Source organism: Cetorhinus maximus, unplaced genomic scaffold (assembly GCF_964194155.1).
Source record: "Cetorhinus maximus unplaced genomic scaffold, sCetMax3.hap1.1 HAP1_SCAFFOLD_366, whole genome shotgun sequence".
Taxonomy (NCBI): domain Eukaryota; kingdom Metazoa; phylum Chordata; class Chondrichthyes; order Lamniformes; family Cetorhinidae; genus Cetorhinus; species Cetorhinus maximus.
This window is the reverse complement of record NW_027596312.1, coordinates 202,423-214,321: the sequence shown is the minus strand read 5'-3', so window position 1 is coordinate 214,321 and position 11,899 is coordinate 202,423. Positions and strand designations below refer to the sequence as shown.

Genomic DNA, 11,899 nt, shown 5'->3' with positions numbered 1-11,899 from the left:
ACTAAACGTTTGGTCAAAGAGGTAGGTTTTAAGCAATGTCTTAAAGGAGAAAAATGAAGTAGAGAGGAAGAGAGGTTTGGGGAGAAAATTCCAGAGCTTGGGGCCATGGAAACTGACAGAATGCTCAGCAAGTCAGAACGAAAGGAGCACAAACATCTCAGAGGGTTGTGAGGCTGGATTACAGAGATAGGGAGGGGCGAGACCAACATGGAATTTCAAAAAGTGGATGAGAATTTTAAAATGAAGGTGCTTCTTAACCCGGTGCTTTTGTAGGTCAGTGAGCACATGGGTGATAGGTGAACAAGACTTGGTGTGAGTAAGCACACGGGCAGCAGAGTTTTGGATGAGCTCAAGGTTACAGGGAGGTTGAAAGTGGGAGGCTGGCCAGGATGGTGTGTGACTTCGAGGGGAACTTGGAGGCGATGATGCTCACATACACCTGCTACCCTGGTCCTTTTGGGGGTGGAGGTTGAGGGATTGGAAGATTCTGTCAAAGTTCTGCTTATGTTATAGATATAAACAATCCATCTCCTTTGCCTCCTGCGCTACCTACCTCTTTCTCTCTCTCTCACTCTCTCTTTCCATAGAGGCCAGTGTAGGTCCAGACTGGGTGGCAGGTTCCCTTCCCTGAAGGACATTAGTGAACCAGTTATGTTTTTATGACAATCCAGCAGTTTTCATGGTCACTTTTTCCTCGTGCCGGCCCCACAAATTCCCAGATTCATTCAGCTCAATTTCACAACCTGACTTTGTGTTTTTGTCGGTTCTCTCTCACTCCCTTTTTTCTGTTTTAAATCAATTCCACAGGGTATTAGAAGGGGAGGATTTGCAGTCGGGAAACTGAAACCCAAACATCACATCAGGATCTGACTGCACCGCCCAATTTATCAGAAACAGAATATCATCGGGTTTTGAACATGGAAGGAAAAAGCACTGTTCACAGTGGGGAGAAACCGTACATGTGTTCTGTGTGTGGACGAGGCTTCAGCCGATCATCTGGCCTGTCAAGAAATAAATGCAGTCATAGCGATGAGAAACCATGGAAATGTTGGGACTGTGGGAAGGGATTCACTTACCCATCAGAGCTGGAAACTCATCGACGCAGTCACACTGGGGAGAGACCGTTCACCTGCTTCGAGTGTGGGAAGGGATTCACTCAGTTACACCACCTCCTGACACATCAGCAAGTTCACAACGGGGAGAGACCGTTCACCTGCTCCGAGTGTGGGAAGGGATTCACTCAGTTACACCACCTCCTGACACATCAGCGAATTCACACTGGGGAGAGGCCATTCAACTGCTCTGAGTGTGGGAAGGGATTCATTAGTGTATCTAACCTGCTGAGACACCAACAAACTCACACTGGGGAAAGACCCTTCACCTGCTCAGAGTGTGGGAAGAGATTCACTCAGTTATCCAGCCTGCTGAGACATCAGCGAATTCACCCTGGGGAGAGACCATTCACCTGCTCCGAGTGTGGGAAGGGATTCACTCAGTTATCCAGCCTGCTGAGACACCAGCAAATTCACCCTGGGGAGAGGCCGTTCACCTGCTCCGAGTGTGGGAAGGGATTCATTGATCCATCCATCCTGCTGAAACACCAGCGAGTTCACACTGGGGAGAAAACTTTTAAATGCCCAGACTGCGGGAAGTGTTTTAAAAGCTCCGGGAACCTGATGTCCCATCAACGTGTTCACACTGACGAGAGACCGTTCAGGTGCTCTCACTGTGAGACTGGGTTCAGATGGTCATCTGACCTTACGGTACACCAGAGAATTCACACTGGGGAGAGACCGTTCCCCTGTACGGAGTGTGGGAAGGGATTGACTCGATCATCCAACCTGCTGAGGCACCAACACGTTCACAAGTAACTACAGTGATTGGGATTTGCTGATAATCACATCCAGGACTGAACTATATTCATTGGGGTCGGTTTCTGTTGATCTTCATAAACCCCAGCCCAGTTGTCGGGGGCCATTTGTATTTTTGAAGTGCTGTGTGTTAAATACAGTGTATTGAATCTTTTTAATACCTTTAACACAAATTAGTTCCTTTTGAGGGACTCTGCCTCTCCCCTGTCACCTCCATCCTCACCTCCAACAACAAGTGTGAGGAGCTCATGGAGTTTCTTTGTCACTAAGATTGAGACAATCCAATCAGCTGCCTCTGCTGCTTCCCTCCCTTCCCCTAACCCACTGGGCCAAAGATCTGTCCTCTCAGGACAGGGGTGAATTGCATAGAATTTGCATCAGGAAGTGAACAAAATTGGTGCATTTCAGGGGAAATGGATAGCTCTATGAGAAAGAAGGGAATAGATGATCACATTGGTAGAGTTAGCTGAGAAAAAATGGGAGGAGGCTCGAGTGGAGCGTAAACACCAGCATGGACTGGTTGGGCTGAATGGCCTGGTTCTCTGCTGTATATCCCGTGTCCTCCTGTGCAATCTAGTCTAAATCGATGGTATTATTTGTCTGGAAGCAGCATGGCATTACACTGAAAACTAAAATCAAACTTTACCAGGCCATTGTCCTGACCACCCTGCTGTATGGAGCAGAATCCTGGGTCTGCTCTTGTAGCCGCATCAAAGCTCTGGAACACTTCCAGCAAAGACACCCGAGGTCCATCCTGAGAATTAGATGGCAGGACAAAAATCACAAATAACGAGATTCTCCATCACGCTGGGTTCAACAGCTTGGAGACCACCCTCCGGAAAATTCAGCTCCGATGGCCAGGCCATGTTTCCCACATGGACGATCACAGAATTCCCAAGCTGATCTTCCATGGGGAACTGTCTCAGGGCAAACAACATCAAGGTGGTCAGTACAACCGATACAAGGACACCCTAAAAAAGATCCTCACAAACTTCTGCTTTGCAGACCGCCTCTCCTCGGAAAACACTGCAGTCGACCAGCCGAGTTCCGGTCTCTACATTATAGGAGGGATGTGATAGCACTGGAGAGGGTGCAGAGGAGATTTACCAGGATACTGCCCGGGCTGGAGGGTCTGAGCTATGAGGAAATATTGGATAGGCTGGGGTTGTTTTCCCAAGAGCAGCGAAGGGGGCCTGATAGTGGCGTATAAGATTATGAGGGGCATAGTTGGATAGATAGGAAGGCACTTTTTCCATTAGTAGAGGGGTCAATAACCAGGGGGCATAGATTTAAGGTAAGAGGTAGAAGGCTAAGAGGGGAGTTCAGGAGAATTGTTTTTTCACCCAGAGGGCAGTGGGAGTCTAGAACTCACTGCCTGAAAGGGTGTAAATGTTTTGGGTGGTTGAGTCAGAAACTCTTGTAACATTTTAGAAGTACTTAAATATTCACTTGCATTTCCTTAGCCTCCAGGGCCACGGGCCAAGCACTGGATAATGGGACTGGTGTAGTCAGAACTTTGTGAGCAGCGTGGACACAATGAGCCGAATGGCCTTCTCCTGTGCTCTATGAGTGTATGTGTGGAGGCAAGCACTGAAATTTGGTTCAGCATGTTTCATGGACCATCTACACCAAACTCAACATCCGATGTGCCCACAGGAAGGTCAGAGGCGGTACAGCTGCGGAAGTTAACCCGAGCACCACCAACAACAATATGAACGGTCAGTTTTGTGGACGTCCATGTCGATCCCACACCGTACTCTTCAGTCAGGAGAGGACCCACAGGAAATGATTAAATCATTTACAGTTTGGGCACTCGAACAACGAGGAGTCTACCCCAACATTATCCCTGTTCTCTGGATCGGGGAACTATACCCTGTCTGTATTACTGTGGTGCTGTTAATAAAGTCAGCGTGAGACAATCTGTTGTTGTGAGCTTGATTATCTGGTGTCTGAATCCACAAGATTCACCATTTAGAGTCAACAAGATGAACAAGGAAACGCATCACGGCCCAAAACACCAGCTCAATATTCCCAGGAGAAAGTCTGTTATCTAACACCTCGAATGGACAGAACAGAGAAAGATCCCAACTGTAAGAAACCCTTGAATCATTTGTAAATATATTTCAAATGCTGACAGATTCCAGCTGTCAGTTTTTATCACATTGAAGTTAATGGAAGGTGAGAGCGCGGTTATTCTAGAACTATAAAAAACACTAGTTAGAGCACAGCTAGAGTACTGAGTCCAGTTGTAGTCAGCACATTACAGGAAGGATGTGATCACACTGGAGCGGGCGCAAAAGAGATTTACCTAGATGTTGGCAGGACTGGAGAATTTTAACTCTGAGGAAAGATTGGAGAGGCTGGGGTTGTTTTCTTTGGGACAGAGGAGGAAGAGGGGAGATTTAATTGAGGTGTAAAAATTATGAGGGTCCCAGATAGGAAGGACCTATTTCATTTACAGAGGTCAGAACTAAGAGGATAGAGATTTAAAGTAATTAGTGGAAGGATTAGAGGGGAGTTCAATAATGCTTTTACCCAGAGGGTGGTGGGTCTTGGAACTCACTGACTGAAAGGGTGGTGGAGGCAGAAATACACAGATTTAAAAAGTGCAGGGATATACACTGGATGTGCTGTAACCTACAGGATTACGGACCAAGAACTGGGAAGTGGGATTAGACTGGATTGCTCATTTTCAGCCAGTACAGACATAATGGGCTGAATTGCCTCCTCTGTGCTACAATTTCTATGATTCTGTGGTGACAAGTGGTCCTCGTGTTTTTATCTGAGACAGGCCTCATCCCAGTCATTTGCCCCGAGTGTTGATGTGATGGTTCAAGCGAAGAGATGCCGGGTACCAGGAGCAGCAGGAACAATAAATAAAACCGAGGTGTCAGTAAATACTGATATAGTTTATTTGTATCTAGTTCCATTTTTATAAGTTCTGCTGAATGTGGCCCTCACCCAGTGTCAGGATATTGGATCAGAGCCACCATGGAAAATGAATTTGACACCGGTGAGATAGACAATGTCAACCGGATCCTCAGTATCTCTGTAACCTCCTCCAGCCCCACAACCCTTCCTGTAAATACAAGGTGTTGTTCTTGGATTACACCCTGAGATGGATAATGTAATTATATTTTAACCTTTATTCTTCAAGTATCTTCATTCAGGCTGTTCTCAAGGTTGTGCAAGATGAAACCAAACAGTGATTTATTTGTACTTCTTGCAGTTTAGTTACTGTATTCACTGCTCACGATGCGATCTGCTCTACATTGGGAAGACCAAACACAGATTGGGTGATCACTTTGTGGAACAACCTCCGTTCAGTCTGTCAGCTTGACCCTGAGCTTCCGGTCACTTGTCATTTTAATTCTCCGCCCCACTCCCACTCTGACCTCTCTGGCCTCGGCCTCCTGCACTGTTCCAATGAAGCTCAATGGGGGCTTGAGGAACAGCAGCTCATCTTTCAATTCGCCTCTTTACAACCTTCCAGACTTAACATCGAGTTCAGCAGTTTTTGCATCAACAGAGAGTTGTCAGGATCTGGAACATTCTACCTGAAAAGGTGCTGGAACCTGATTCTATCAGGAATTTTAAAAGTGAGTTGACAGGGATTTGGGATTGAGGAACTTACAGGGTTACAAACAGAAAGTGGGTGTGTGGGACGAAACACAACTGCTCTTTCAAAGAGACAGCACAAGCACAAAGGGTTGAATGGGCTCCTTCTGTGCTCTAAGTTTCAATGATTGTAGGAGTTGGCCATGTAGCCCCTCGAGTCTGTCCCACTATGCAATCAGATCATGGCTGATCTGTGACCCTTTGTCTCCTGTCCCTTGATTTATACCTTGTGTTAGGAAGGATCTATCAATGTCAGATTGAAACTGAACATTGATCAAGCATGAACTGCTAATTCAGGAAGAGAATCCAAACTTTTCCCAATTTTACCTGAAGAAGGTTTTCCTAATCTCACTCCTGAAAGGTCGGGCGCTAAGTTTTAGACTATGTTCCTCAGTCCTGGATTCCCCAACCAATGGAAATTGTTCCCCTCTATCTACCACACCATTTCCAATTTATATCATGAAAACTTTGAGAAAATCCTCCTCAATCTTCTAAATTCCAGGGAATACTAACCTCACAGTGAGATGATGAATATTGGCAGAATGAATAGGGTACTCAATGGTACAGTCCTAAAGGGTGTGTAGGGACTGGGGGTGATGTGCATACACATTTCAAGATGAAAGGACATATTGAGAGAGCAGTTCGCAAAATATATGAGATCGTGTGCTTCATAAGCAGATTTAATGTGTATAAACGCAGGGAAAATAAGCTGACCCGTTATAAAGCTCTGGTTAGGTCACAACAGGAGTATTGCATCCAGTTCTGGTCTCCACACTTTAGGAAAGGGGTGAGGGTCCTTGAGAGGATGTGGAGGAGATTTACCAGAATGGCTGCAGGAAAAAGGGAATTCGGTTACAAAGGGAGATTGGAGAAGCTGAAGTTGTTCTTGGAGTTACAGAGTTGAGGGGAGATTGGACAGATGTGAACAAGATTGTGACAAGTTCAGATAAGGTGGACAAAGAAAATGTTGTTTCCATTTGGTGATGGTACAAGGATTAGAGGGACACAGATTGAAGGTTATGGGCAATAGATACAGGGCAAATGCAGGGAGGAACATTTTACACAACAAGTGGTAATAACCCAGAACTCACTGCCTACGAGCAGGCTGGAAGCAGACATGATCAATGCTTTAAAATTAAATTGGACCAGCATTTAAGAGAAATAAACATGCAGGGGGTTGAAGACACAGTGGGGCAATGAGACAGACTGGACTGCTCTACGGAGAGCTGGCATGGACTCAATGGGTTGAATGGCCTCTTTCTGTGCTGTAATTACTCTGATGCATTTGTTTGACCACTCCACATAACTTAACCCTTGGAGTCCAGTTGTTATTCAGGTACATCTGCACTGCTCTCCCACTAAGGGCAATATAGTCTATCCTTCCTAAGGTGTGATGCCCAGAACAGAACACAGTATTCCTGTCCTGATGAAAGGTCATGTTGACTCGAAACATTAACTCTGTTCCTCTCCACAGATGCTGCCAGGCCTGCTGAGTACTTCCAGCATTTTTTATTTTATTACAGTGGTTCAGGTGCAGTCTAACCAGGATTTTGAAAATGTTGGTGCTTTTCTCACAAACAGAACGGACAAACCTTTTTCCTTCCACAGTCAAAGTCCAATGATATTCAGGTCCTGAGGAATCGAATGACTCTGTTAGATCTTGATGTGATGTTTGGTTTGAGTTTCCCCGTCTCCAAATCCGTCCCATTGAAAATCCTGTAAAAAGGAGTTTATTAAAAAACCATCCCTGTCAGTCCAGGATAGAAATTAAGAGACAAACATTTCTCTGGGTTGGAGTTTGCTGTGTGTAAATCCTCCCCTTCTAACCCCCTGTAAAAGGAGTTTCCAAACACTGGGTGTAAACTGGGCTCCGGGAGTTTGTAATCCGGGTTTGGAGTCCTACACCGGGTGTTTGTGAATCCTCCCAGTCCACCCTCCGGCTCCATTCCTCTCCTGCACTCGGCCCTTTCTCACCCGCTGGACTTTCAACCCGACCGCCTTGATCCCGATCCCCACCCGCGCTGCGCATGCTCCAATTCATACCCGGCCACGCCCCTCATTCACTCCGATTGGCCAGAGGAACAGCCGCTCCCGCTGGTCCTCCAGGCCCGCCCCCTGTCCCTATTGGTCCGGAGCTGCCGTCAATCATTGTGAGCTGGAGCATGTGTAGCGCGTGAAATCAGGCGTGAGGCGAGCTGGAGCGAGCGGATTTAAAATGCGGGATTTACAAAGACCGAGTGCGGACTGAGAGCTGGAAAAAAGATCCGTGAGCATAGATAGGGCTGGCGGGTGAGTTGGGAGGCTTTATGAATTCACGGTCTCTGTCCTAAACCCTCAATAAGGAACCATCCTTATCCAATGAGAAGCAGAGCGCATGTGCGGTCACCATCTTTATATGAGGCAAAGGGCAGCAGAGCGCATGTGCGGTCACAATCTTTATAGAGGGCGAGAAGCAGCAGAGCGCATGTGTGGTCACCATCTTTATAGGGGGCAATGTCCAACAGGGAGCATGCGTGGGCGCCATTTTTACAGAGGCTGCAGGCCCGGATGAATGACCCGCAGGAAGCACAATAAATCAGAGATAGAGTTTGGTATGAAATCAATGGGTTGTTGTAAAACAGGAGATCAGGGGAACAGTCAGAAACAACAACAACTTCTATTAACATCATAAATCATCCCAGTGAGCTTCACAGGAAAATTATAAAATAAAGTATAACAATCAGAAACACAAGGAGGTGAGCAAAATACTTAAATAGTCGCTTGTTTGTACAGAATTTGATTATTAACAAAAACAGAGACAAGCTGTCAAAGCTTTTCCTGCTGCACTCACCAGGACAGACGCAAGAATCCCAAATTTCAAAGGGAACCACAATTTATACTGCACGAGAATAAGGTGCTGATTGGTTGGCCCGTCGGCTCTGATTGGTTGTTGCCATGGACAATACAGCCAGGAGCTGTCATCCCCTCTGCTTTTGTTTAATTCCACAAAAGACCCCGTGCCTGGACTTGTTCCTTCTGCCTGCAGAGGACAGGTCCCTGTGGATGAACATATGTAGCTTCTAGCAAGTGTAAGTGAGACACATTACTAGCCTGACTGATAATTTTTGAAATTTGGTATTCTTCCCTCTATCTTGATGAGTACAAGGTAAAATGTTTTAACAGAATGTCTTTTTTTTTATTGATACTCAATTGTCTTAAAGGGGGAAAGTGTAGTAGACAGAGGGAGAGAATTTCAGAGCTTGGGGTCGAGGGAACTGAAGGCACGGACAGTAATGGTGGAGCAATTAAAATAGGGAATGCTAGAATTAGAGCAGTGCAGATATCATAGAGGGTTGTGGGTCTGCAGGAGCCACAGAGAGGAGGCCATTGGGGGATTTGAAAACAAGGATGAGAATTTTAAAATCGACTTGCTCCTTGAACGGGAGCCAAGGAAGGTCAGGGAACAGGCCTAGCTGTGAGTGAAGACACAGACAGTAAAAATATGGATGTCTTCAAGGTTACAGAGGGTAGAATGTGGGAGACCAGACAGGAGTGTGTTGGAATGGTCGAGTCTGGAGGTAAAAATGGCAGTGATGAGGGTTTCAGCAGCAGATGAGACATTCCTGAGACAGGGGTGAGGTCGGGTGATGTTACGGAGGTGGAAACAGGCGATCTTAGTGATGGCACAGACATGAGGTCAGCAGCTTATTTCGGTATCAAATGTGACACCGAGGTTGTGAACAGACTGGTTTAATCTCAGACTGTTCCCAGGGAGAGGGATGGAGTTGGTATCTGGGAAATGGAGATTGGAGCAGGGACTGAAAACAGTGTCTTCAGTCTTCTCAGTATTTAATTGGAGTTAATTAGTCATCAGGAAGAGAAGCAGGAACCAAAATGGGCCATGTGACTGATCCCAGGTTTAACTCAGTTTCGAGAGGGAGAGAAGGAAGGAAGGGAACTCTGGGATATTGGGAGAAACCATCTTCACAATCGTTCATTAAATCTCCATACAGTAAGTTTTGGATACAAGGTTAACATCTGCTATTCTGTATGGTCAGTCAGGGGGTTTCAGATTAATGTTTTGTCACGAGTAATCACTGAAGTGAATGATCAGACATATTGTCAACTCCAGTTGTAAAAATTTGTTAAAAAGATACAGAAAAAATTGTCCAAAACTCTGTTTGGATTTCAGCACAGGGAGGAGGGAGAGTGTGTGTGACGGGGATTTGCAGCTTTGGGGGAACAAGAGAGGAAAAAATGTTCCATAGAATTGTCTGTTCTGAATTTCTATCCTGTTCTTACAGTGATGGCTCTTGTAAACTCCTTTTACAGATAATTAGAAGGGGAGGATTTTCAGGCAGGAAACTCAAACTAAACATCACATCAAGATCTGACACAATCACTCGATTCATCAGGACCTGAATATCATCACCTTTGAATGTGGACGGAGAAACATTTGTCTGTTCTGTCTGTAGGGAAAGATTTCAAACATCAGTGTGACTGGAAAAGCACCGAGACACACACACCCAAGTGAGAGTGTTCCAGTGAATTGACTGTGGAAAGAGCTTTAACTAGTTACACAGCCTGAAATAACATCACACCATTCACAGTGGGGAGAAACTGTACACGTGTTCTCTGTGTGTGGACGAGGCTTCAACTGATCATCAAACTTAGAGAGACACAGGGACACCTGGACCATGGAGAAACCGTGGAAATGTAAGGACTGTGGGAAAGGATTCAATTGTCCATCCAAACTGGAAATCCATCGACGCAGTCACACTGGGGAGCGGCCATTCACCTGCTCTGAGTGTGGGAAGGGATTCACTCAGTTATCCCACTTGCTGACACACCAGCGAGTTCACACTGGAGAGGGAGCATTCACCTGCTCCGAGTGTGGGAAGGGATTCACTTGGTCATCAAGCCTGCTGACACACCAGCGAGTTCACACTGGAGAGAGACCATTCAACTGCACGGTATGTGGGAAAGGATTCACTGGGTCCTCTAACCTGCGTAAGCACCAGCGAATTCACACTGAGGAGAGGCCATTCAGTTGTACTTCCTGTGGAAAGAGATTCAAGACTTCATTGAACCTCAAATTACACCAGCGAATTCACACTGGAGAGAGGCCTTTCACCTGCTCCGAGTGTGGGAAGGGATTCACGCTGTTATCCCACCTGCTGAGACACCAGCGAATTCACACTGGAGAGAGACCATTCACCTGCTCCCACTGTGTGACGGAATTCACTCAGTCATCAAACTTGCGCGCACACCAGCGAATTCACACAGGGGAAAGACCATTCACCTGCTCCGAGTGTGGGAAGGGATTCACTTGGTCATCAAGCCTGCTGACACACCAGCGAGTTCACACTGGAGAGAGACCATTCAACTGCACGGTATGTGAGAAAGGATTCCCTGGGTCCTCTAACCTGCTGAAGCACCAGCAAATTCACACTGAGGAGAGGCCATTCAGTTGTACTTCCTGTGGAAAGAGATTCAGGACTTCATCGAACCACAAAGTGCACCAGCGAATTCACACTGGAGAGAGGCCTTTCACCTGCTCCGAGTGTGGGAAGGGATTCGCTAAGTCATCCAACCTGCTGACACACCAGCGAGTTCACACTGGGGAGAGACCATTCACCTGCTCCCAGTGTGGGAAGGGATTCACTCAGTTATCCCACCTGCTGAGACACCAGCGAGTTCACACTGGGGAGAGACCATTCACCTGCTTCCAGTGTGGGAAGGGATTCACTCAGTTATCCCACCTGCTGAGACACCAGCGAGTTCACACAAGGAGAGGCCGTTCTGCTGTACTTCCTGTGTAAAGAGATTCAGCCTTCATTCCACCTCAGTGTACGCCAGTGAATTCACATTGGAGAGAGAGCGTTCACCTGCTCCGAGTGTGGAAAGGGGTTCACTCATTTGTCCAACCTGTTGACACACTAGCGAGTTCACACTGGGAAGATGCTGTTCACCTTCTCCGAATGTAGGAAGGGATTCACTTGGTCATCCCACCTGCTCAGACAGCAGTGAGTTCACAAGTGACAGCAGGGGTTGGATTCTACTGTTATTGCTGCTGTTAATCACATCCAGAACTGAACCATGTTCATTCTAATAGTCGTGGTTTGTTTCTATTGATGTTAATAATCCCTGTAACTGGGCTGAAGTTTAATATCTTGATGTCTGTTAAATAAATCAGTTTTGTTTCAAACTCTCAGAATGTCGAGTCCTTGATTTCTCCAGGATAAGAGGAGACTGATTGATGTCCTGTTACCAACTGCTCCATTTTTGGATCTGGTCTCCTCTCTAACCCTAGATTCTTTCAGTTCTCAGACCTTTGGTTACTCTCATTGATACGTCCCAGCTCCCCACACCTCCCAGAGAGCCTTGGGATCCAGGGAAGTATCAGTGTTAAAAACAGAAAATGCTGGAAA

General features: G+C 46.4%; 1 protein-coding gene across 1 annotated transcript in view; it reads left to right on the top strand.

Annotated features, from left to right (window-relative positions):
* The window catches only part of LOC144673438 (uncharacterized), a 39,878-nt gene extending 38,007 nt beyond the window's left edge, over positions 1-1,871 (top strand). Inside the window, exon 3 of the mRNA XM_078535276.1 lies at positions 1,028-1,871. Coding sequence (XP_078391402.1) covers positions 1,028-1,871 — 844 coding nt within the window. The remainder of the gene's footprint in view (positions 1-1,027) is intronic.
* The last annotated feature ends 10,028 nt before the right edge of the window (positions 1,872-11,899 follow it).